General features: G+C 39.1%; 1 protein-coding gene across 3 annotated transcripts in view; it reads right to left on the bottom strand.

Moving 5' to 3' along the window:
- The window catches only part of dlg2 (discs, large homolog 2 (Drosophila)), a 186,238-nt gene extending 159,419 nt beyond the window's left edge, over positions 1-26,819 (bottom strand). For 2 of the 3 annotated variants that reach the window (XM_068601064.1, XM_068601066.1), the window contains exons 1-3: positions 26,702-26,819; positions 24,687-24,818; positions 5,029-5,171 (exon numbers count right to left, since the gene is read on the bottom strand). In XM_068601064.1, coding sequence (XP_068457165.1) covers positions 5,029-5,171; positions 24,687-24,818; positions 26,702-26,795 — 369 coding nt within the window. In that variant the 5' untranslated portion in view covers positions 26,796-26,819. Of the gene's footprint in view, positions 1-5,028; positions 5,172-24,686; positions 24,819-25,489; positions 26,247-26,701 lie in introns of all 3 variants that reach the window. The other variant, XM_068601063.1, reaches the window with a different exon arrangement.
- Between the last annotated feature and the right edge of the window lie 1,091 nt (positions 26,820-27,910).

The raw sequence follows: 27,910 nt of genomic DNA, 5'->3' as shown, positions 1-27,910 counted from the left end.
TCCTTCTGCTTCATGGGTTGTGGTTATCTGGATCGTGGTCCATGCCTCCTACTCATTATATGAATAATTCATATAATGAGTCATATTCATTGAATGTGCTGTAACTGTTACGTTGTTCATTCTGTACACATGACATCTATTGCTTCTGTCCATTCGGGGAAAGGGATCCTCATCTGTTGCTCTCCTGAAGGTCCCCTCCCTTTTTTCACTGTGAAAGGGTTTTTACTATCTTCATTTGGGGTGTTTTTTCTGATCCGATATTAGGTCCCGGGACAGGGATGTCGTATGTGTACAGATTGTAAAGCCCTCCGAGGCAAATTTGTTATTTTGGACTATACAAAATAAACTGAATTGAATTGAAAATTGAATTAAAAAGTACAACTATGAATGAAGATTCGTCTTTTCTTTTTAGATAAAGCAATTAATCATGTTTATGTAGCATTGCATATATTTAGAAAAGTCCGGGAAAGCAAAAGTCTATGAGTTCAAGGCGGGGGTGGGGGGTATGGTTGCAAAGCTGAAACTAAACTGTGCTTAAGTAATGAATTTAATACCGTACGAAGATTTTTTTAATTACTTTTTGTATTCTTTATTAAACTACACTCTTAATTACTTTGGTTCTTACAAACTGCATACAACATATCTAATAGTTGTTTATATATGTGAATAACCCTTGTGGACCCTGTTCATTAATTTGGATAGGGCCATCTGCCATCTCATTATTTGACAGGGTGTTTGCATAATCTTCAGAGGGCTGATTGTGGTTACAGAGCAGGGAATATAACAGCAGTGGACTGGTGACCTCATGGTCGGGTCATCAACCTCTGAGAACTCGTATAATCCCCTCACTTATCCCTATTCTGGTCCTACTGGATGACCTCATCAAAGTGGCTCAGCAGCTCCTGCTGTTACAGAGGGGCAATTTTTGAAAAACCTTGTAGCCACGATCTGTTTATGTCACAACAACCAATCATTTACTGTTGTTGCAGAAAAATGGCAGTTATGACATTTGACTGTTGGCAAAAAAGGATTACTAGTGGATTACCAAACTGCCTGGTCCCATTGCAAGTCAAACATGCCGTTTAGAACATTCCTGGTGTGCTGCTGATGTACATTAAAGACCCTGTAGTCAGTTCTCCTTCTGTGTCTGAAAAGTGTGATGTAAAAGTATTCTTCTCTAAGGTGTGCCATGAGCTTTCACCGACTATCAACTCATGGTCATGTGTATTTGGGCAAAAAGTCCAAAAACACATAACCATAAGTTAAGATGCAATTGATGAAGCTTTGTGTGGTTTAATGCTTAAACAATCACTTCAAAAATGTTCAATGTGGAAATTGTTGAAGTCTTTTCTTATATACTATCTTTATTTCAGCAGCATAATTGTGGTCATATCTACAATGCTACCCCAAAACCTGAGACATTTCATTTCAGTCCTTTGCTTCATGCAAACTAGAAGTGACGGTATCAAAAGCATAAAAAGTACACCTGTTTGAATTTTGACTCCACCATGCTGACTGAGAGAATCTAGAGATGAACTCTAGTTTGTAATGTATGAGTAATCTGAACTCTGAACGGAAAGTAATGAGGCGTTACAGTCGTTTCACAATAATCAGTTTTACTAATATTCAACTGGCCACGTATAGCTTCATGACTAAAGAGCCAATGATTTTAATTGCTTTATTCAAGCAACTTATGCCTGAATACTTAATGTCAAGCATCACATTACGCAGTGAGCCTTAAAGAGAACCACCACCAGCACATCTCCCTGCAGCAGGCATGGGCAAACCTTTTGGCTCATTGGCCACGATGAGTTTTAAAATGTGACAGACGGGCCGGGCCAGTATCAGATGGATGAGAGGGTTTGTGTGAAATAATATAAAAATAAAACAAAGTAAAGAAAAATTGAATTAAAAACATTTAATTTCAGTAGGAACAGTGTTGTCTGTTACACTTTTTTGCCAGTGCATCAAAGTTTGGTGTCAGTTTGGTTGTGGCAATTCTCAGGACAAATCTGATGTGTTCATCAGTTAACTGGGATCTGTGGTGTAATGTGTTGATGTTCATTAGTTAACTGGGATCTGTGGTGTGATGTGTTTGTGTTCATCTTACGCGATTCACACAGAGAGATAGGGGCATAGGCGTGGCATGCGACACAATGCAAAAAAAGTACTCGTCACACAAAATCCTTCACCGTGATTTGTTGAGTCATGTGTTCATTGACATTTTGTGAAATAAACTAACCAATGAACACTCAAGAAAATCACATTACCATTAGCTGCACTTACGATGTATTTGAAGACTGACAAAGGCCGAGACACTGCTCACCAGGTACACAGCTCAGCTGCACACGTACACCCAATGAACTGTTTAAACTGTATGAACTTAGTACTCACTAGTAGTCATTTATTTTACAGAGAGGATTCACCACTTCTGAACATGTATATTCTGTAAATATATTTTTTTAATGTATAATACATGTTTTATTTGAAAAAAAATGTTTTGTAATTTGTAACTTGTAATTTGCACACACACAATTTAGCTTTATCTGCAGTATGAAGTAATTTATCAGTCCCATTTTTATCATTTTGGTGAAAGGTGTCAGGCTACGGCGTAGGGGTCTGCGTCGACGGCGTAGCTACGTTGTAGACTTGACGCAGAAGCATAAACTAGGCTTAAGACATGTCTGCAACTCAGCCCTTAGCCTCCAACCGCTTTACTGCAGCACTTTGTGAATGGCTTCGGCAGACCTCAATACTTCATACTTCAATTTAATTTATTTTGCATAGTGCACACTCACAAATTATCCTCAGAGGGCATCATAATCTGTACACATACAACATCCTCTGTCCTGAGACCTAATATCGGATTAGGAAAAACTCCCAAAAAAACACTTTAGGTGGAGAAAAAGGGAAGAAACCTTCAAGAGAGCAACAGAGGAGGATCCTTCTATCAGGTTAGACAGAAGCAATAGATGTCATGTGTACACAATGAACATAACAGAGTTACAACACATTCAATGCATAATCCACGTCGTTGTGTCCTTGAGCAAGACACTTAGCCCCTAATTGCTTCCCGTTGTTGTGTCTACGGTGTATAGAGCAAAAATGTAAGTTGCTTTGGATAAAAGCATCAGCTAAATGAAATGTAATAATATGAAAGAAATTATTCATATTACAGTTGTCCCTCGCTATAATGCGGTTCACCATTCGCGGACTCGCTGTTTGGCGTATTTTTTATTTTTTTAGCTTTTTTTTTTTTTACAGCGTACAGTATGAACACGCATTGCGTTCTGTGTCCTGATTGGCTAAGGAAGAACCACGCATTGTGTTCTGCGCCATGATTAGCTAAGGGACTGTACTGTACACACTTGTCAATCAATCTCCTTCGTGCAGTGTCTCCTGTACAGTAGAGAATACGTTTGGTATAGAATGCGTTCGGCTAAAAAGCGGCACCAGCGGAGCGGCGCCAGGACAAACAGGATTGATTGGATAGATTGATTATTAAAATGAAATTTGTTAATAATGTTTGGGCTTTTTTTTTAAAATCTGCAAAAGTTTGAACTTTGAGAGTGTTTAAATAAGAGAAAATGTGAGAAATGTTAATGCTTGTGTAACCAGAATAATTTATTATTTATTAATTATTATGTTTTTGAACTATGTTACTGTCCCCTTAAGTGAGGTCGACAGGTTGTCACACAGCCATTTTCTTCTGTACACAGAAAAGAGCTAGGAGAGTCAATCTTTTCCTTAATATACAATCTTTGTTACTCCATGCGCAGAGATCGACAGAAGTGATAATCCATCTCTTAATAGAGGATCTTTGTTTTTTCATCGTCTGTGTTTCAGTTTGGTAGGAGTTGTGAGGAGGAAAAGATTTGTTTGATTCTCACAGAGAAAAGTTAATAACCTTAAATTGAATGTTGAACGACGAGTCATTGAAGAGCTGCAGTTTCACCCAGTGTGACCTAGAACTTTGAACATTTGATATCCTGGTGAGTTGGTTGAAGTTCACTGCTTTTACCGTTACATGCTAGTTTCGTTAGCAGGAATGCTCGATGATATGTTGAAATAAATTGTGTATTCTACTAAAACCAGTCAGTATAAATCTGAACGCGATACAAAAAACATTCATGAACGTGTAATGATTGTAATTAAATGCCTTCACTTATGTATGTTCACTTATTAGGTGCTATATTGTGTGTGATGTTTACAGCCATGCGATCTGTAGGCCCAGTTGAGTGAGTTGAATTAGTAATTGACTATTGTCCTGCACATGTGCATAGGCTGGTTTTTTGTATAGCTTCTTCGTTGGAACCAGAGGTGTCGTCCATCCACCGTCCTGCATGCCATCACTCATCCCATCTACCTTCACCTGAGGGAATCTTTATCTCAACCGGACATCACAGTTCACCTGGAGTCCATTTCACGGGACATTGTTTGTGCACAGGGGGGGCGGTAGGACATTTGAGATCTCAGAATTTTGATTTGAATTAGCAATTGTTGTATTATTGGTTGTCATATTGTGTTCTAATTAAACCTGCAGTTGTTCGCGTACAGCAGTCAGACGAGTGACCTATTAATCAGTCTCCTCATCGAACCTGGATGAAATTTTGATAATTCCCCTATCTTCTGTCTATTCTGCACTGTCTCTAAAGCAACAGCTGCAGAAGGGTTACATTTGTCTGAGAAAAGTGTATAAAAGTGTGTGGTTAGGGGTTTTACGGCCTTAAAACATGTTACTAATTGTAAAAAACAAAGCTGAATACTTTGCAGATTTCGTCTATCGCGGGTTATTTTTAAAACGTATCCTCTGCGATTAACGAGTAACCACTGTATGTGAATAGTGCAACAGTGGATATATAGAATAATAATGATAATAGAAGCAGTTTTGGTATTGGCAGTACTAATAGAAATGCAGCTAATAATAGTAATGATAATAGCAGGAGGTGTCGAGCACGACCAGGGTCATCAAATATAGAGAGCATTCTCCAGTACTGTAACTGGTCTGATACACTGTCAGAGACTCACCTCCTCCACTGCACAGGCAAGCTCAGAGTTTTGTAAAGAAACACTCTTCTCCCACTTGTCCGCCATGTAGTTGACCTCCTCCAGCTTTTGCTCACAGCTCTTCTGTGTGTTTAGCAGCGTCACTTCATAGAACTCCTGGATATCTGTGAAACAGAGATATTATATGACTTCGTTCTCCACAGTCAACACAGTCAACAGACAGAAACTCATTTGATGTGGACACCAGTTTAGCCTGAGTCAGTGCTGCTAAAACATTGACAAGTATTGTCACACTATTAAGGTTTTTTGAATGAAGCTTTAAATCGTCATATTTTATGAAGACATCACACTAAAAAAGCACGTTATTAACTGCGTAACGCAAACCAATGTTAACGCTGTCAATTTTATTAACGGCGTTAACGCGTTTTCATTTTTTTTCTTGTGAGCACCATGTCGGATGTAGCTAAACCGGAGGCAAAACAATAGGCACATTTACGCTTGGAAGCTATGCTAACGTTACGGGTTGAAATGAATGAATGGTGAGCGCGACACGGCAAAATGAATGAGAAGACGTGATTCCCTTGACAAGACCAAAGTGGTATGTGCCATCTGTCATTGTGAACTGAGCTATCATCGTAGCTATCCAGTCTGAAATACCACACAGCTCGCGCCCTCGTCATAGCCAGACAAGAATGGATGACTTCGGGCAGAAACACATTGACACCACAACGAAGAACAAACTCATTGTTGCCAAAGCTAAATGGGTGCTACTGTGTGCAGCCTGTTAACGTTGTAGAGGACGAGGGTCTCGCTGCTAAAATACACATCGCATCCAACGATAGGACCTACGGAGCCTGACTGCTATGTTCATCTCTCTCTCTCTCTCTCTCTCTCTCTCTCTCTCTCTCCCTCTCAATTCAATTAGAACGTTGCAACAACAATATTGCCAAAGCAATTAAAACACATCAGAAAAACATAGAAATATACAACTCATACAGATAACAAAAATAAAAATAATAACAGTAATAATAAAACAAATTGAAAGTCTTTCTCTCTCTCTCTCTTTCTCTCTCTCACCTTGTTTACTTGGAATGTGCATTTTAGAATTTTATTTTGTAACCCCTTGTTTACCTAAACCACCAAACAGCCTAAACCTTTTTTTTTGTAATTGTCGATACTCCTGCTATGCTTCTTTCCTTAGAAACAACTTCACTGCTTTCTCCATGATAGAACCTCTCCGCGACCATATTTATTTATATAAATATTTGAGGGAGTGGCAGTCAGGGGCAGACTGGATACTAATAGACGGACAAGGTTTGGGCTCGTTCAGTACCGGCCCACCTCTATCACCAACCGGCCCTCCCTCTGATATCGCCGGCCCCGACTATATTCGATGCTTCACAGAACACGTTAAATTTAATCTAATTCCTAAATTCAATAATCACTGACTAATATTTATATTATTCCTCGTGATCTGTATTCACACTCATGGTTTCCATCTTTACTCATGTAATCTCTTCCGTCACTTTAACTTTGTTTTAGGTGTTGTTAAATGTCAATTACTCTAACCTACTCAACACTTGTGTCACTCGTTCGCAGGCGAAGCTGTTTTTTAACCGTGTTTATGTTTTTGAGCCGTTTTTACGCACCTTAAACACCCCTACACACACACACAACAAATCACCCAGCATGCAACACTACTGATACCACTGCTGTTCTCACCCATTGTATGTTCTGTTCTGTTCATTTCTACAATATAGTTGTTTTCATCTGCCATTATATGGGGGGGCACTATTTGCAGCTCAAGACAAACATCCACAACAGGCTGTCAAGGAGCTGTTCATGCCGCCTGTACTTTTGATTAAGTGATTACGTTACGTTGTGAACAGGTTACGTTTGCGCATGAGCGACTTGCCGATTCTTGACTTCTTGCCAAAAGCTGTAATTATATTAGAAAGGACCAAGTCAAGCCAGGCTTTGGATATTTCCTTCCAGATGGAATCATGTTTTCAGAAACATATATTCTTAATATTTTCTCCATCACTTTTAGGCTGACCTCCTCTTTCAAAAAGTAACTAAATGATACACACACAGCGAACATACAATGGGAACTTTTTGAGTATCAACTGGTACAGCAAATGTTTTGTGACCATTCATTAATTATGACCATACTAAGATTGAAGGTTGTCAATCAATTTAGTCCCACTGGACGCTGCAATAACCATACACAAACACACACGCGCGCGTGCGCACACACACACAAACACGCACACACACACACACACACAGCAATAGAATTTTCTGGGGGCGATGGACTCTATTGTTGCATCTTCATTGCTATCTATCACAAAGCATCCGCATTGCATGACTCAAGTGAGCTTTTTATTTGGCAGGTCCTACTGTTCTTGATAGTGTTTTACCAAAGAACTAGACCCATACCCTCACTATACCCTTACATTTCAATAGATCTCAAGAAAAGCCACCAGACACTGGGTCATGTTTCTGTCCAAATCTTATCATACAAATGATTGCGTGAATTGTGTTTTCAGAAAAGAAATATATCTACATCTATAATAAATATTGATGACGTTTTTTAATGAAACAAACCAACAACAAAAAAACGATCAGAGTGCTTTTGTAATGCAAATAAAACCAGCTATTATGGATGCAAATTAAAACAGCTAAATGTATGCAAATCCCGTTAATGGTTGGTGTACAGTGGGGTGAGTATATGTGTAAGACTGTGGTACAAAACCAGTGTTGGTAGTTGTCACTCATTTGATGATTATGACCCCATAAAGTTATGCAGTAGAATTAGACTTAAATGTTGCAATACCGCTTAATGACATTCATTGTACCTTGTCTTTTAAATAAGTTCTGGCTTTTGATATATTTCAACAAATAAAAATATTTTACAAAAGCCAAATTTCCAACCAGACATCTATCTGCAGCGCTCATGATGAGCAGTGACAGTTGATCTCAAATACTCTTCTACCTACACTGCCTTCCACTCAAAACCATCAACTGTGACCATCAATAGTGAGGCGTGAAGGGAAAGGGGAGAATGAGCAACCTTGGTTTAATTTTTAGAAATAAACAGAGGTAGTAAGTTGACAAGAGTAACTCACAGTGCAGTAAAACCTCCTTGCTCTCTCCGATCATGTTGCAGCGAGCTATCCAGTGAAACAGTGTGCTGTGAGAGGACCAGATGCCTGGTGGCAAGCAAACAGTGAGCCTAATCCTCTGACATAGAGGCCGCCTGTTCCCCTCAATGCAGACAATGACCTTACACCCTGCATAGCTGATTTATAATGCAGCCCTCCTCTGTGCGTAACACAGCCAGCAGTCCTTTCCAGCTCTCCCTTAACGAACAAAGCTAAAGTAGTTCAATGACTCTCCAGCCTGGCATCCCGTTCTTCACCCTCGTCCCTCTGATATCCAGAAAGCCTGCTTCTCACACCAGTGTAGTGTTTTCATCATTCTTTGTTCAAGTTTAGTGTAAGTTAATAAGAACTTGGATTAATCTGGTTTACTTGAAAGGTATTTCAATTTTCATTATTCTATTATTTGAAAAAGCACGGATGGAGGAGTGACAAAAAGTTGGACCATTTTGTTACAATTTTGTTTGGGCCCCGAAAATATTTCTTTCTCCAAAGTGGGGCATGACAGAAAACGTTTGAGAACCACTGCCGTAATGAAAGACTTAAACAGGGTCCATTTTTAAACTATTGACTAATCAGTAAAGGAATTTCATTATCAACCTAATGTGTAATATGAAGATTTTAACAGATTTGGGCAGGATGTAAAATGTGGGTCAATACAGAAAAAAAATAAAAGAAAGTTATATAACAGGATAACATGCATGCTAAAATTTGTAATCATGTAATTATACTTTAACAGTGAAAGTATCTGTTAAACCTTGGCATTAACTGTTAATCCATAGGCTTTATCAGAAAATACAATAATGAAATCCCAATCTGGTGAGTATTTTTGGGAGCTGGGCCAGATAGCATGAATTCTGCTCTCTAGTGCATTTATGTAATACTGCAGAGTACGCTATTACTGTTTGTGTCATTAGGGCCCAAACATCTTCGTTATTAAAACCAAAGATATAATATGAGGTTATGCATATGTGGGCGGCTGTGGCTCAGTGGTAGAATAGTCCCTGGGTAAAACACTTCACCCCAAGTTGTTCCTACGGTGTGTGAATGTTAGTCAGTCCTGATGGACAGGTGCCAACTTGCATGGTAGCTCCTCCCATCAGTGTGTGGGAATGAGTGGTCAGAAGATTAGAAAAGAAGTACAGTCCATTTACTATACACCTTACTGGGCAGTTGTTTCGGACCACGATGTCCCTGTAAAATTCAATTATCAGCTGTTTTTGATTTATATTACATTTGCTGAAGCCCTTATGTAGTTTAGGCCTCTACTTATAAGAGAAAATGCTTTTAGTTTTATTTAATTTCATTCACACAAATGTTACCTTGTGGTTATTTCATATATAGTATTTAATAAGTAGAAAACACGCAATAATATACACAGCATATACGTATATTAATTTTAAGATGTAAAATTACCAATATAGGAAGAGAATGTTTAGCTCCCAGCCCTACACAGCTAATTTCCAGTGCGGCCATTATTATTTGAAGCTACTTTATTTTTTCTGGTTACACCACTTCTTTTGGGTTTCAAGTACTTGACAGCATCAGTTTGCATGCTGCTCTTGCACTTTTAGGGCTCCGAAGCAACTCAAAAGTGTCTCTGAGGAGCTTTGCATCCTCCTCGACACATGAACATTATGCAACTTCAGCTGCCTTTAAGAACGATAAAATACAACTCACACAAAGTGTTTTTACAGTGAATACGCAAAGACAGTGTCACAATGTGACCTCATGCTTACATAACTGGGGGATGGGACTCACAGGGATGGCTCCTGCGTAGCTGTGCTTTTTTGGGTAGTGATTATTCCAGCTGCATCCCTTCCCTCCAGCGAGCCCTCCTCCACTGTGACTAAGGTGCCAGCTAATCCTTATATCTCCCAACACACACAGGCTACTAATTATTGGTAATACATCTGTTCTCAGTCCTCTGGCTCTCACCTCCCTCAAGGAAATAACATTGTATAGTCAGATTGGTGGTGTTAAAAGGAGAAGAATTTGTGCAGGAATGTGTTGTGTCATTTTTAAGTTCAGGTTATTGAGCAATATTTAACTCAACTAGAGAGCAAGAGCTAACGCAATTTATTGTTTTTAACTAATATCACACAGCATTGAGAGTTCACATCCTTTGAGAACTCTCAATCATCCACACGTGAACTTTCCGACAAATTGCAATGTTGTAGCAATGCATAGTGTTTAAAGATACAATGAGAAATACTATTATCATATTTTATCATACCAATACTATTATCATATTTATAATAGCAATAGTTTTATTTTTTAGGCTTAAGTTTATTGTAATTCTGTGTTAGGGCTGTGCAAAATAAGCATTTCATTGTATAAAATAACTGTCTGTTATCTGTGCATATGACAGTAAAAACATCTTGAATCTTGACCACTGGAGACAAAAATGTGAATGTTGAAAGCAAGGGATTATCTAAATGTAGCCGAGTAACAGTGTGGATGACTACACTTAGGTTTAACACCAATTTGATGAAACAGTGAGAGAAGCAGTGGCGGCTGGTGGAATTTTTTTTTTTTGGTAGGGCCATTTAATACATTTCAGCAAACATCCCCGTATGATTCAATGCAAAAATGCTATCACACAATACTACTTGGCTTTAAATTGCTTTATATTAAACATTTGTTGGTCTTCCTGTTAGCCTGTCATGTAATCATATGGATAGATATATACTTTACTCATCCTTAAAGGTACATTTACACAGTACTGCATTTGAGCACAAGGACCACATCGACTCAGGTAAGTTTTAATAATATTACTGTTAATTTCCGTTAATTCCCGTGAAAAGTTTCCAACTTTGAATATTCCTGGAATTTTGCAACCATACTACTACTATTATTAATACTTATAATGTACCTATGTATTTCAGTCCTCTTTGAAACATTTTATCTCGTTGTAAAATAGAGCTCACTGTAATCATGACATGAAGTTTCCTTAGCAGTTCATCTCTATTCTATACAACCTCAGTCTCTTTAGCACACACTGCCTACATCTGCAAATGAACGATGCAGTGTAGGAAGAACTGCTACAGTTTCCTGCCGTTTCAGAGAGGTGGACAGTGAACCACTTAAAGCTTGTAGACCTTTGACAAAACCTGTCTTTAGACATCATAACTGGACAACTTCAGATATTTTAGCTCAAAACTGTGATGCGAGTCTTACATGCAGAATATTGAGCAGACGATGAAGACAGACGTAAACAACATTAAACCAAGTCTTCTAGCTCCCTCTACTGGAATTCCAACTACACATGTACCACACGTCACACACATTACTCCACCTCAACTTATAATCAAACTCAAGTAAAGCTGTTGCACACAGTATCAGAAGAGTGGAGTAAATACACCTGATACTGTACTAAAGAAGATGTTATGAAAGGAATTCAAACAGCACATTATTAACATGTTACTGCAGCAACACATTTCTTTGTTGTCACTATAACAATGTGACAACATTTACTTTTTTTACATACAATAAATTTAGTCTTTGCATTTAACCCATCCTAAGCCACCCAAGCCGTACCTGCCCGATGCAGGGACACTGAATTATAAAAAAAACACAGAAAAGAGAAAATATTCCATAAAAAAAAATCGTATTAAATAAACTTGTCTTTGCAGAGACTAGTCTTTTAGTGTAAAAATGAGAGAACATACAAACCAAAGTAAATTATATTAATGTGATAATCTATCTGACGTAAAGCTCAAGTGGAGTCCTGTAATCCGTTAAGTATGAAACCCTTAAAACCTACCACTGACATCTAAAACCTTTGACATGCCTTGGAACAGTCAAACTTATATATAGATACACATAAACCAAGTTGCTCCATCAGACCAATTTTTTTTTTTACTTGCAATCACTTAGAACAATGAAAATAACATTCTATATGTGCAAAAAATAACTAATATTTAGTTACTACTAAATAGCTCATTGTGGAAAACGATAAGCTGATATTATTTTTGACAAAACAGAATTAGTGTAGATGCACTCCAAAAAATATTTAGGCCTAATATATAAGATTTATGTTTTAATTACATATAAAATGTCCATCCATTCGGAATACATAGTTTTAACGTGAACATACTAATAAACTTAATGTGATATATATTCGTTAGTTGAACATGAATTAAACAAATGAAATCTTTGTAAAAAATACCAATAAACCCAATGTTTTTGGAACACATAACATTGTATTATGCATTTACCATTAATAAGTAATGTGTTTCAAATTCATAACCAGGTAGGTCTGTATCATTTTTACATAAAATCTATTTGTTTGATATTCATCATAATCAGGTTCATGCAATAAACTGAATTTACTTAAAATGCATTAAATATATGCACGTTTTATTAATTAACCCAATATATTTTAAAATTGAAATTTACATATTTAAAAAAAAGTTTTTTCATTAACAATAATTACAGTGTACAATATATAAAAACAGAACAGTCAGACAACCATTTTTCACATGTACTATTTATTGACGTGTGAGTATTGTAAAAACTGCATCAAACTACAACACCACACCTCTTCCAACAACAGCCAGTGCTCATGCCTATCGTAGTCTGTCCAAAACCCGACTCAAACACTGTAGATTCACAGTCCTGGAGGATAAACAAAGAGAACAATGAGCTGTGTACCCATGCTGGTGACACCGTTATATTCAAAATGGCACATTGTTATGTAAACTTACCACATATTCTTTGATGAGTGTCTCCATGTCTTCATTGAGGTAGACTCCAAAGCTCCTCAGGATACAGTCACGCTTGACGTTTATGTCTTCATTCTGAAAAATGCATACTAACAAGATCCCCCAAAAAAGTATTACTCTGTTAATTGATTTACAGTTTAAGTAAAGCTTAAATTTAAGTTTCATATATTAAGTCATATTTTAATGTACTTTCTGCAACCCGCCACCTAAACAAAAGAAAACTACACACTTACTCAAGATGTCGCTGCCATTATTTTGCAGATTTTCTGTATTGCTGATCCCCCCTTGGCCCGAAAAGCTTCATCAGGTCATCAGTGTATCTGTCCAGTTGTTCAAATATATATATATATATATATATATATATATATATATATATATATATATATATATATAAAAATTTAATTTTTTTTAAAAAGGCCAAAATCTCTCACTGTCAATCAAAGCAGCCCCAGGACAATTAAGTAAAAGCCTGGACAAATACTACAACGGTCTTTTAAAGGAGTCAAGAGACTCCATGGTGTGGAAGACCGTTCCAAAGCCTGGGGGCAACAGCCTGGAAGGAACGGTCTCCTCTGGTACGGAAACAAGTGCGTGGGACCATCAACAGATTGTGATCCACGGACCTCAGAGCCCGAGTTGAGGAGTAAGGCTGGATCAAATCACATATATAAGGTGCAGCCTGACCGTGTAAAGCTCTGAAAGTTAAAACCAGAATGTTAAAATTGATCCTAAAGGAAATTGGCAGCTGATGGAGAGATTTAAGGATAGGGGAGATGTGTGTCCTCCTATTAGTGCGGGTCAGAATTCTTGCTGCAGAGTTTCTGCAGGTGAGACAACTCCTTGTTAAAAATAATAATAACAATACATTTTATTTATATAGCGCTTTTCAAAATATTCAAAGTCGCTTTACATGGTTAAAATCAACATAAAACAAGGACATCATATAAAATCACAGCATTAACCAGTGTTTCTGTTTTGTCCACATTTAGGTGCAAGGTGTTATCACTTAGCCATTGTTTAATCTCCACCAAGCAATGAACGAAGGCATTTAGTTTCTGGAGCTCAATTGGCTTGAAAGAGCTGGATATCGTCAGCAAATAAGTGATACAAAACATCAGAAAATTTCTGGATGACTTTTTTCCCAAGAGGATCAAATACAACAAGATTAATATAGGACCCAAAACACAACATTGAGGGACTCCATACAACAGATCTGCTGACTCAGACCTTATTTGGTTAGCTGTGACACTAAAGCTACGCCACGATAGGTATGACGAGAACCAATGTACAACTGACCCTGACAGTCCTACTTCATCCCTCAGTCTATTCAACAGGATCTGGTGGTCAATGGTGTCAAAAGCTGAGGACAGATCTAAGAGAACTAGAACAGTGCATTTTCCCGAATCAGCAGACATCATAATGCCACTGGACACTTTCAGTAAGGCTGTCTCCGTAGAGTGATGTTTACGGAAACCAGACTGAAACGTCTCATGGATGTTACTTTGATCCAGGAATAATGACAACTGTTCAGACACCACCTTTTCTAGGATCTTGGACAAGGATGGAAGCTTTAAAATAGGCCTGAAATTAATGAGTTCAGTCGGGTCTAAGCCTGTCTTTTTACGTATAGTCTCCACTATGGCATGCTTAAATGTATTGGGAAACACCTGTAGAAAGAGAGAGGTTAACCATTTTGGTAACCTCGGGGCCAATTACATCAAACACTTTCACAAAGAGCCTACATGGAAAGACGTGGGATGAGCAAAAGGAGGGTTTCATCTTGGACTCCAGTGCCGAAATATCAGCAAGAGTCACAGACTTAAATGAGGACCACAAGCTAAGACAGGTTTAATGACAGCAAAGCTTCCACACAAAAGAAGAGGGATTTTCTCCTTGATCATCCTAATTATAACAATGCATTGCTGTCAGCTTTACAGGAACAGGGGTAATTGGAGCAGCAGGACATACAAGAAAATTGATCGTGTCAAACAACACTTTAGGGTTTTCCTTATTTACTGTTACCAGTTGGCGAATATAGTCAGATCTGGCTTGAAGTTGACCTGAAAAAGAGGAGAAAAGACAGATTTACACATATTGTAAAAACAGATTTTTATGTTGATTCATCTTCAAAATGAGTTTGATTGTTTGTCATCTGATTTATTGAATTGCAAGTATGTTATGAATCAATATCTTTGTAGCTGAGATACTTACAAAATCTAAGATGTTGCCCGGCATACAGCACGATGGAAGGATGCTTCAAAGATTTAGGCATCTGTAAAAGACAAATGGTTAGAAACAAAATGTATAATTGTGGGACAATCTTTTGGTTTTGAAATTCTAACGACAGTATCAATTTGTACTGAATTTTTTTGTAATAGTATTCAGCCATCCTTTCGACCAAGATTGTGCACAGTATGTATATACAGTAGTTTATGCTTAATGTTACACCCTGTACAAGAGTTGCACATACCATGCTACCACTTTAAACTATGTAAAACCACGTTAGTTCAGTCACCAATTTCGCCGACACACAAAGCATTTCTATGTCTCCGTTTCATGGTAACTGTGGGTTGTAAAGGTGTTAAACCTTAGCAGTTAACACTACACAGAGTCTGTTTTAATAAAGTACCTTTTAACGTCGCCTGACTTTAATTACTGACTCGTTTTAATTAGTAATACGTGGGATGTTAGCTAATTAAAAAACATTGCTAACTAGCTAAAGTTAGTTCATATATATATATATATATATATATATATATATATATATATATATATATATATATACAACATGTGCTGCTAGCTGACTGGACAAACAGGTTTGCAATGTTGGACTTCTTGGATTTGACAGTCAGTATATCGATAGTGTGCCATGGTATCAACCAGAGCTACCAACTCTCACGGTTTTGCCGTGTGACACATGCTTTTTCATGTTTTCACACGCCACACAACCAATATCTCACGGGAAAAAAAAAATCAGAGGTGCTTTCGTTCCTTTTCAAACTCCCCGACGATAGATGGCGCTAAGGAGTGCATCTGTAAACCTATTCGCTACATGGACATCCTATTTACCCCAAACAGACACAATTGCGGGAGAAACTCAGGAGGAGCAGAGAGACTTAAGGCTGATCTATACTCAGGTTTTACGCAGACGCAAGCACGCATGGACGCCCTTGCGTAGTCAAATCAGCCATTTTCCGTGCTTGCGTGCGTCACCCACAATTTCAAAGCAACGCGAGCCGTTAGCAGCCCGCAACGCTGTAATTGGTCTGCTAACCACATCCTTTCTGAGTCTTGCATTTCCGGTTTCATACCATAATACCGCTATTTTTAAAAGCCATAGCAGAAACACAAACAATGGATCTCGTTGAAGACGTTTGGTTGAAGAGGTCCGCAAATATGAGCATTTATATAAGCCGTCTTTGATGGAGTATAAGGACATGCAGATGGCGGTGAATTCCTGAACGGAGATATCGGTGAACGTCGGTGTGCAGGTCAACTCTACGGCCGTTGCGCCACCTACTGTTCTTGCGTATGAAAAACGCACGGGAACTATAAACCAAAATGAGTCCGTTGATCCAACTGTGTGGCCAGCCGCAGTTGTAGTTGCAAGAGTATAATTTGCCCTTAAGGTTTTGGGGTTCTCAAGTATCAGCATTGAGCGTGACTGTCACTCATTACGATCTTAAGTCACGCCCTCCCGCCGCACAGCTGTTCAGTGGCAAGTATTTGTTGTCGTCGCCGCACTCCCCCCCCTCTGCAAAATCACATGCCAAAGTTTTTTCAAAAGTTGGCAGCTCTGTATCAACTGCACTCGTAAAATATGTCCATACACTGATAACAGGCGAATTAGATGAGATGACAGCAGATGTAACTTACCTGTTGTCGGCTGCAAGTTGGTCTGGGTAAGATGGTCAAAAGAAGTCTGGTGTCACTTCCGTTTCGGAATTATTCCATTTCCCGTTATGAATATGTAAACCAATCTCATAAATTTTAACGAATTGAACATGCAGCGAGCTGTAGTCAAACCATATTCATATGTTTTAACTGATTCAAGTGAATTGTTTTACAAATTAACAGATTTATGCTGATTTTAAGGAACTTGAATACATATATTTTAAAAATATGAGTATTTAAATAAAATGTAATAGATTAAAAACACTTAATAATAAACTATGCCATGATTCATTTCTTTGAGCATCCGGTTGTATCAGTATTAGTGGCTCAGTGAGCTGCTTTCCTCTCCAAATATTTTTTTTAAAACGTGGTTGTAGATTTGATACGGCCGCTCTCAACTCACGCTCCGTGTTGATCTGAGATGTGTTCTCTGTTTTGAGAGAGGAACAGCAGAAAACACCTCATGGAGACTTCATGGAGATTGACTTTTGGCAAAACGCCAAGAATTGGCGAGTCGCGCATGCGCAAGGCTAACTTGTTAATGGCGTAACTAAACATTTACCCAAAAGTACAGGCATTTCTCTATGTATTCATAAATGACTTAGTTTCATGTCCGTGTGGTTCTGTAATGTGTGAAGCCAGCAGCTCATTGTTGGCTACAAGACACAAGCATTTTGGCTCGTATCCCCTTGAAGCAGGAGAGCTACTCCGGGAGCAGAAAAGCAACTCTGGGTTCAGAGAGCAGTTGTCTGCTTTTCACGCGACATATTTTTCAACGCTCTCTGTCCGCTGGCTGTGCGTGTGCTCAGTGCTCACCTGTATGTGCGTGAGTGTCTGTGCACATGGGCGCGGAACCCACGCAACCACATAGAGACATAAATGACAAGCAGTCATTTAGATCCGATCAATAAAATACAGCCGTTTAGTTTGTTTAATAACAAAACAAAGTGTAGACCTGTTCTATAGGAAAGAGAACCGTAAATGACATTTTGTGAGCTGGCGCTATAGAGAAAATTACAGGGTGGGGGCATTTTTTTTTCTTCTTTTTTTTTACTAAAATCCTTGATAACAGGCCATGGCTTTGTTTTATTGTGATTTCTCTTGCAGATTTCGGTTCTTTAGGATCATATCTTTCCAAAGAGGAGTGTTTTCAACTCTGTAGGTTGTTTAGGCCTTTCACTGTGGAGTTGAAAACACGCCGAACGGCTCGAAAACGCATTGTCGGGAAATCGTTTTTAGATCATGCTAGGTGTTTATAGTAATGTTTCAAATGTTGTAAAAATTAGAACTCATTTGGGGGTTCATATTACTACTTCAACACAGACCTGCTAAATCTTCAAAGCTCATGCCCAGTACGGGGCACTTTGGGGCTCATTCAAATACTTTAGGTGTTGTTCACCATTCAAACAGTGAAAAGGTCTATTGTCACAACATTATTAGATTAGATTATTTTCTAATCAGCACTCACAATTAAGTTCAAATGATCAGAATAAACTTGCATTTCAAACAAATCTATTCAAATCAATGTTGGCATTCATGCATACATAGCAAATCACAGCCTGTTAAAAAGATACTAATCCTCATCTTTAGGTTTGAGAATTAAGAATCTGCTCGGAAAATATTACAACCTTGAAAGCGCTTGACTCAAAGGAATAATGAGGCGAGAGCTGAAAGCACATATGCAAGTCTTTCAACTGTGCAGAGGAGTGATTGAGTAGTAGTGAGGATGATGAATGGGTTAATCCAGACAGGGATCCACTCTGCAGTGATGGGGTTTAGCTGGGGCGCCCACGCCACTGGTCAGATTAGACAGCACCTAATGCTTTGTAAGATGATTACATCTATTTCAGGAGGCATTTATATCAGAGTTGTAACTGTGTTGTATTGCATAGACCTATTGTTCCAAATGAGCTGGTCAGACATTTAGGGTCCTTTGTTGAGCAAGTAATGGGTGTTTAACAATGCTGCCTTTACACTAACAAAGCCTTGCATGTTTGAAGAAAAGATAGCAAGAAGTCATAAAAATTGAGTTGTGTCTAGTTATAGACAATTACAATATAACGCAAACATTCAGAAGATCTGTATAACTGCTCCCTCTCACGACAACTTTATATATCCTAATGAGAACTATTGGTTTAATAAATGAATAACATTAGTTAACTAAGTGGTGTATTCTATATTGGTAAATGATGAATAATAACAATTACTTTGTAATGACAGCTTGTGGAAAATGGAAGTTGGAACATTTTTAAAGCAAAACATTATGAGTGAAAGATGTGACCGTGTTCCTGGAGAACATCTGTTGCAGGATATTATGTAAGCTTTCAAATGAGGGTAAGATTATAAAATGTAATCCACACAAAAATGAAAAACAAGTCCTAATGGAGTTTGTCCACATAGTTAATAATTATTAAGAAAATATGTATTTTGAATTGTAACCCTGATTTTGAACAGACAGGTAAGAAAGTTGAATAAATGTGGTTAAGGAATATAATTCAATTAGACGGATAAATAGATAGATACTTTAATAATCCCTGAGGGAAAATGTGTTGTTGTAGCACCCAATAAGGAAGTTTAAAATAAATGCAAACAGAGTATGCAATTAAAATGTGCAAAACATGTAAAATATATCAACAAAATAGAATACAAATAACTGTGCAGAGTGTATTAAGGAAATTAAATTAAATGTAAAAAGAGTGTGCAATAGAATACAAATAACTGTGCAGTGTATTAAGGAAATTAAATTACATGTAAACAGTGTGAAAATTAAATGTAAACAGAGTGTGCAATTTAAATGTAAACAGTATGCAATTAAAATGTGCAAAATATGGAATAATATGTTTTTTGCTGTGAAAATGTTTTTTTCCAAGGCAACACATATGGATTTAAGTAAAATATTTCTTAACCTGTTGGTATTTATCTTTTTTTAATTTTATCTTTTGATTATTTGTGAATAATTTCTTCTTTCTTCTGTCAATAAATGTTGACTTCAGGAATCAGGCAAAATTATAGCCTTTGTTGTTGCAGGAAATGGCATGACAGACAACCGTAGTAGCTGGGAGCAATTTGATCTGCCAGTTCCCTGCCATTTTACTTGTTTCTCTCTCTAACCCAACAGGTACCAGGAGGTGTTGATCACCCTAATTGGAAGCACCTGGGCCTGGTGCTCTCCAGGTATAAATCATTGGCCGTGTCTACTACCGAACACTTTACGAAGTACACTGCAATACAGTGCACTATAACACAGAGCATTAACATATGTAGTGCACTGTGTCGCTGATAAGCGCTGTATCAAATGGAACACTTACGTTAACCAATTTGCGGAAGTGACGGATGCAAATCTGTTGGCGGCACCCGCGAAAATTAAGCCGGAAGTGACGTCCGCAAATCTGCTCGCGATATCCGCGAAACTAAAACTGACAAAATGAACGCACTTCTTACCCTATTTTTGTCCCTTGTGTTGCCCTCTCTCCAACCTATGTGGAAACTACGACACCTCCACAATCGCGGCAAGAGGATATAAATAAATTAATAAAAAGCTGGCGAAATGGCTCCTCTTCTTCCGCTACGTCGCCAAGATGGCGCCCGTTCAGTGCAAGTAGTGTCCATCGCTTTACACTACATTTTTTGACCGTTTGCAGTGCGCCATCCGGGTACTTTCAGTGCACTGAATTCTGCTGGTTTTGTCAGTGTGGCGCACTAAGCACTGAAAGTCAGTGCTCAAAGTGCTTGAAGTGCGCAAGTGCGCGGTAGTAGACACGGCCACTATATTTCTGACCGCCAGAGCTCTACTCACTAAATGGGCTCTCCTCGCCTATATTATGACCCATTAAGACCAGAGTACCTTTTACTCAAGCAAGGGCACATCCATAAATGTCCAGCTGATCTAATGTAAGCCCGATTGCAAAAGCAAGCTATTATTGCTATTGTATTATTGTTCAATTAGTGAAAGCAAAATGGAGGAAACCATGAAGTTATGCCTAACAGATAATCATGACACCAAAACATAGCAAAAATATTAGTGTGAGCCAAAGAAATTCTGGTGAACACTGAACGTCCCAGAGGAGTAAGCTAGACAGCTGCGAGCCTACATATTATGTTAAAGCTAATATCTAATGTACTGCCAAAAAAGTTCTGGGGACCTCTGTAAGGGAATCTGTATTATGAAGAATGGCCGTGTTTATGTATTATTAGGTATTAGGTATTTGTTCAATCATATGCAGCATGGTCCAAAAGGTTTGATCTATGCACCAATGGCTGATAAACTCCAAAAAATGTCCCGGCCAAAATATTTACAAAACTGCAGAAAAATACTAGAATTACCACCTTGCAGTAGTACGCCTTTGTCTACCAGTCTAGTTGCACTACATCCACACATGTCCAAAGTGTGATCACTTTATCATTGTACCCTTTTAAAAATGTGTGAAATTGTCCTATTTAGCCTTTTTTTTTATTAGGGCCCTAAAAATGTGTTTTGTGAGATGACAGTGACCTTTTGACCACCGAATTTTAATAAGTTCATGCTCGAGTCCATGTGGGCATCTGAGCCAATGGAGAGCCATTGAAATGCTAAATTTGGACAGTGATTTTGTTTTTTAGTTACAGTTCTCTGCCAGCAGAGTTGGTACTGAGGTGTTAAGTAGTGAGTTAACCAGTATGCATGTGTGTAACAGTTTGGTTCTAGAGCAGGGGTGCCGGATCCGGCCCGCCAGGGGGTCCAGTCCGGCCCGCCATGGTGTTCAATCAAAAAAAAAAAAAAGAAGGTTTTTATTTTTAATAACCAACTTAGCAGAGCTGGGATTCAAACCTCTGATCCTTTGCTTGTAAGACGGACATGCAAACCATAGATCGACAGTTGCAATTGATGTGAGCACTGATATTATTGTGTTAGAAGTCGTTAAACATGGATTACGTCATGAAAGTGGCGTCACAACGTTTCACAAAGCGAGGGAATTAGCAGAGGAGAGCCCAGGCAGATAAACAGAGGGCTGATGTCTGAATTTCTGGTCTTTATGTTTCTAGGTAATTGTTGAAAGACCTTTTAAAATAGAGTTTATAATCTAAAAACCTTCACCAATGATTTAAACATACAGAAAGATTATTGTTAATTAGGCATTATTATGCTGTGATTTTACTGGTCCGGCCCACTTAAGATCAAAATGGGCAGCATGTGGCCCCTTCACTAAAATGAGTTTGACACCCCTGTTCTAGAGGAACAGAAGACGTGTAGCCATTGTTGTTGCTGTCAAGCAGAAGTTTCACTTAAGTCTTAAACATGTACAGTGGTCGTTGGAGTTATTGAATAATATACATTAGGGGTCACCAACCTTTTTGGAACCGAGAGCTACTTTGAGGTACAAAATAATCTCAAGGGCTACTTTTTTGATACAAACTTCCTGAACAACAAAGTTGCACAGATCACCTTTTAATTATACTATATGTGAACTGTCTGATCACATATCAATGTTAATTATTGATCACAATAATTATTAACAATTTCCACAACAATGATGGTGGGAAAAAAATGTTTTTATCACTTTGTTAGGAAAATGAAAATAAAGTTATATCCGTGCAAAAAAGAACTAATATTAAATTACTACAAAATAGCTTATTGTTGAAAACAAAAAGCTATTTTTTTGCAAAACAAAACGGAATAAGTGCAGATGTGTGAGCATCAGGCTGCATCAGTGGCTCAGTGAGCTGCTTTCCTCTAAACATCTTTTATAAATGGGGTTGTAGATTTGATACGTACTCTCAATTCATGCTTAATGAGCTGAGGTCTGTTTTCTGATAAAAGACGCAACAGCAGAACAAACCTCATGGAGATCTCGTGAAGATCGGCTTTTGGCAAAATGCCAAGAATCGGAGAGTCGCGCATGCTCAGTAGTCTGTTAACGGCGTACGGTGAACTCAGAAACGTTGTTCATGGAGCTCCAGGCTGCAGCCTGTCTGTCTTGACCCGCACATACATGAACTGTTAGGCTTTAAAACTGATAGCGGTTAGCTTAAAATAGTGTTAGCTTAAAGCAGCAAATCCCATTGAAAAGCACGCAAAATATTTTTCGCCGCTCTCTCTCTCTGTCCACTGTGTGCGCGCCCGTGTGTGTGTGTGTGTGCTCACCTGTGTGCATGTCGTGTCCATGTTTTGGGCGGAACTCTGCTGCTTGCATACAGAGCAGAGTTTTAACGCGACCAGCCGGGCGTTTTTTTTTTTTTAAAAAGAGAGTACGCCGAATACCTGTCCGCGAATTGTGTCTGGATGATAAGAGCTTTCAGTTGTACTTTCGGCTGAGCAGGAGTCAGTTGTAGCGTCTTTTGAGCAGTAGAGTCGTGTTGTCCCCCCCCCACCTCCCTCCCCGCCTTCTCACCTTTTTCACCCCTGACCCGTTTTCATGCCTGAAAAGAGCAGAGATTCCTGAATAACACCAGAGTAAGATTGTTGAGTCTGTAGATTAAAACACAAAGTAATAAGATAAAATAAGATAATCCTTTATTAGTTTTAGTGAAACATTTCAAATCATCTCTGTAAATCCCATCTAGTCCACCTCTCGACCTGAAAGCATAAGCTGCTGAAAATAAGTTTAATTTAATGCCACATAGTCATTTGGACTCTAGACTAAAGAAATCTAACCGATTTGACAATATGAAAAGATTACAGAAAAACTAATTGATTTATCCGACTCGGTCTCTGGTGTCGATAGGTATAACCCGAACAAGTGATAAGACAATGATGTCACAATTGAAGACAAAACATTTGGGCCTCTACCCGAGTAGATTAAAACCATCCACCTGCCTCGTACCTACAAATCATCTGAATTGTGAAAGGCATGCATACATCCCAGCTCTCTGAATTAACAAATTGGTTCAAGTTGGACCATTCGTACACTCCCAATGTTCTAGAACATTCAGGCAGCTGACAATCTCGGAACCACATCACCTGATTATGGAAGGGAACGGGAGAAAACACTATGAGTGTGTGCAGGTCACAAGAAGGTGCAAACTAGTCCCAATCATGTGCCGCCGTGTTAGGGCTATATTAATTTATCAGGGATTGCAATAGAAAACAAACACAATTTGTTGTTTAAAGGTGAATTTCTATTATCGGGATAATTATGAATATCTTCACAAGTGACTTAAAAAAAAAAATCGGTGTAACTCGCTTTCATAGCATAGAAGTGAAAAATAGAGCCGGATCTGAAAAACACAAGAACTATCATGTAAAACGTAACAGACTCACACAAAGTGTGGCACCTGGTATTTGCATGGAGGCAGCGGTTTGGCATAATGCCTCCTGACTGACAGCTGGGGACCAGGATATCACTATTCCTCCCAAGTTCAGGCAGAGCAGAGGAGTCCGTAATAAACTGTCTATCGTATTACACCCTGTCAATCAATCAGTCACTGATAGCTGATCAAATCTATAATAATATATCAATCAGCAGAGTGTGAAAAACTAAGCTAGTAAGAAGATAGTTCAGGCTGTGAAAAAACAAATCAAAGTCTTGTTTTGGTGAAGCAGTGGCCTGCAGTGTTCTGTACGCTGTTGAGGCCGTTTTTAAAAACGTGTTTCTGTTTTATTGTGGTATTAAGTGCTCTATGAAAGGACTACATTATTATCAATAACTATGTATGTACATTTTACAAGAAATCTAAATTAATATAAGAACAATTATTTGTGCGCTACATTTGATATGTCATTCTAAACAGCGATTATTAAATGCTGTATTTCAGCAGCTCCAACTCTGATTGCCTTCCTGCATTCCTGAAGCCATGAGAAGTTGTGTTTTAGCATTTTTTTAATCGGAAATTCTTTTGTTTTTCTGAAAATCACAACAATATGAAGTTGACAGAAAAAAAATTGTTGCTTGATGGATTTTGCTATGCTTCACCGACTTACCAAGAAGAGCTTCAAACAGGTTGCTTTTGAAAATCCCCATTACTCTCAGAATGGCAGTTTTAAGCTGCTGCTCCTCCGGCGTCCTTAGTTTAGTGCAGAACTCCTCCAAAAGCCCCAGGGCTCGTGCTGTGTCTGCAGAAGAGGGGCAGATAGGACAAGATGGCCGTTGGTGAGATAGATATATATATATATATATAAATAAATAAATAAATAAATAAATATATATATATATATGTGTATATATATATATATATATATATATATATATATATATATATATATATATATATATATATATATATATATACACACACACACACACACACACACACGGATGGACAGAAGTAAAGTAGATGTTATATGTTCAGAATGAATAATGTAGTCAATACATTGGGCACAAATTATACATAAAAACAGTAGTAATAGCAGTAGTAGCAGTATTCATATAATATAATGGGGGAAATAGCAGTAATAGTGTCAGTAATAACAGAAATATGATTCATGTTAATAAAAACATTATTGTAAGCGTTCCACCAGTTTTTAGAAGATGGCAGCATCTTGCAGCATTACGGCCACTAGTGTGGGTGATAAAAGCTGGTTTCCAGTTCATCCCACAGAGTGGATGGGGTTGAGGTCAAGTCTTTGCCGGCTCGTCTTCCACCACAAACTACAAAGAGACATGTCTTTATAGAGCAAGCAAAGACAGTCTTTTGTTGAAAGATGGAGGGACACTGGTTTTAGTTTGTATGGGGGATGATGAAAGACTCCAATATAGATAATCTGTGGCACACACAGTAACTCACCTTTTTTTCTAATAGGCATGATGACTGTGTAAACTTGACTCTTGCTAAGGCTTCCAGTTCGGTCTTCAATGCATGATCATTCCTCTTGGTGGGATTACAGAAAACAGTAGGTCTTCTTCAAGCAATCTGAGATGAGAACAAGAGGCTGTTTAAGTAGTCTGGGTACCACAAGCGGGTTGGGTGGCTGGGGGCTCCAAGGGGTTCTATGTCCAGTGAGGAGATTATTCCGGACTTGATTTTAGCAGCTGTAATGTGATCACAGGTGTCTCTGTCTCAAATGACAGTTCCAACAGTAATCCACAAGAAGCTCAGAAGAAATCCTTGCAGCGATGCCTCATCTACTATCTACTGGGTCCCTTCAGGAGTTCAAGGGCCCTGTGGGTGAGACCGCTTGGGAAGCCCTTTGAATACATTCTGCACGTGAGGCTGTGTGTTACTTCTGTCAGGGTCCTCCTCTGGCTGTACAGCTGGCAGATCACAGGCAAGCCTCGTCATGATGGATCCACTGCTAGTCTAAACGTCTTCTCACATACATTGGTTTACAATACAGGACCAGCACCCAGAGCCGCAACGGTCTCACAGTCCTGGTGAGGAGAGAAGCTGCTCTAATGGTGAGGGGCCACGGGTCTAAGGGCTGGCCCGGTTCAACCCCGTCCACGGTGACGCTGGTCCAAGAGGGTCCTGTCTGAGGAGCTGGTCCACATCAGTTATCCTGGCCGACAGTGCATACCTGAAGGATGGCGGTTCCACTGCCCTCCTAAGAAGCAAACGAATGTCGAGTTTCAAAAGGAATGTCCGTCAGTTGTCCCCGCGATTTCTTTTAACGAGTTAGCGTCAGGACGCGCCCGCTAACGCGTACCAGTCCCTTCGGAGTCAGTGTCTGGAGGGGGAGACTTCTGTGGTGACATGTGTCCTGTGTACCCCATGAGGCGGAAAACGAATCTACACGAGACAACATTAAAAACTCTCACGCTGTGTGTTCTCCGCGCTCTGGCGGATAAATGGAAACATGCGTGCTGTTCATTAGTTAGCTAGCATCATGCTACAGCAGCAGCCAGCGGCGCGGCGAGATGAACCACTTCTCCAGTGCGACGCCTGGCTGTAGGAAAATACCTGCCTGCCAACTGTGGGAGAAAATGCATGGCTCTCAAATGACTCCATGTATTTTCATATTCCGTAACATGGTGACTGTGCATTCGCCGGACATTTCACCTGATGAAGAACAGCGCTGTCCTCGAGCTGCCACATCTCTTTTTTCTTTAACAAGGTAGTGTACAGTAACGCCAGCCATATGGACTGACAGCATCACCAACAGTTTGAAGTGCCAGAAACAAGCTGGCCACAATGAGAAACTGGACTTCCGTTTATTCATTTCACAATAAGACACACAATAACGATACACGTTAACGGCTTTGAAAGAAATGTGCAACTTTAGCGGCTGTTTAAACGGCTGTCTAGATTTGTACTCTGATATGCCTAATAAGTAATGAAGAGACACATTGTGAGTTAAATTATTAAATTAGTATTAGTAAAGTTGTTGAATTGCCACCCAATGTAATAACAAGGAGATCTTTAAATACTTAGGCTTATTAAGCCAGAATCCGAATTGTTGAAGTACGTTGAACATAGGAATTTGACTTGGTGAAAGGTGCTTAACAATAAACATAGACATAGTAAAAGATACATAATAAACAGATAACAGTCCTGGTCATTGTTGATGAACCTGGTCCTGATGGACCACAGCCTCCTGCCAGATGGAAGGTACTCCAACTGTTTTCAGGGTGCGAGGGGTCGGCTACAAACGTTCTTGCCCGCTTCAGGGTCCTGGAGGCAAACAAATCATGGAGGGAAGGCAGATTGCAGCCAATCACCCTCTGAGCAGAGCGGATGATGCGCTGAAGTCTGCCTCTGGCTGCGGACACGTCCCCACCAGAGATGAGTCCATTGAGGGGGGTCTCATCGACAAACTTCAGGAGCTTGATGGACTCCTGAAGACTGGACGTGCAGGTGTTAGTCTACAGAGGAGAAGAGCAGAGGGGAACCGGTGCTGATGGTACAAGAGGCTGAGACGTGTTTTCCCAGCTTCACATGCTGCTTGCTGTCAGACAGGAAGTCTATGATTCACTTGCTGGTGGAGTCAATTACATGCAGCTGGAAGAGCTTGTCATGCAGCAGAGAAGATAGGATGGTATTAAAGGCAGAGCTAAAGTCCACAAACAGGATCCAGCCAGAGGTCCCAGATGCTAGTGGAGGACCATGTTGACAGCGTCATATAGACCTGTATGCTCTGTAAGCAGGGGTCCAGGAGAGGGTCGGTGAGGGTTTTGTATGAATTCATGTCTCACCAATGCACATTACTAACTCGACTTCTTCCTCAGAGTCTTTGTGCTCTCTTTCCTCACAGGTTTACATGGATCCTGG

Source organism: Clinocottus analis, unplaced genomic scaffold (assembly GCF_023055335.1).
Source record: "Clinocottus analis isolate CAN_PGR_092001 unplaced genomic scaffold, fCliAna1.0.p SCAF_5, whole genome shotgun sequence".
Classification (NCBI taxonomy): domain Eukaryota; kingdom Metazoa; phylum Chordata; class Actinopteri; order Perciformes; family Cottidae; genus Clinocottus; species Clinocottus analis.
The sequence above is the reverse complement of the archived record's forward strand: the minus strand, read 5'-3'. Positions and strand labels throughout refer to the sequence as shown.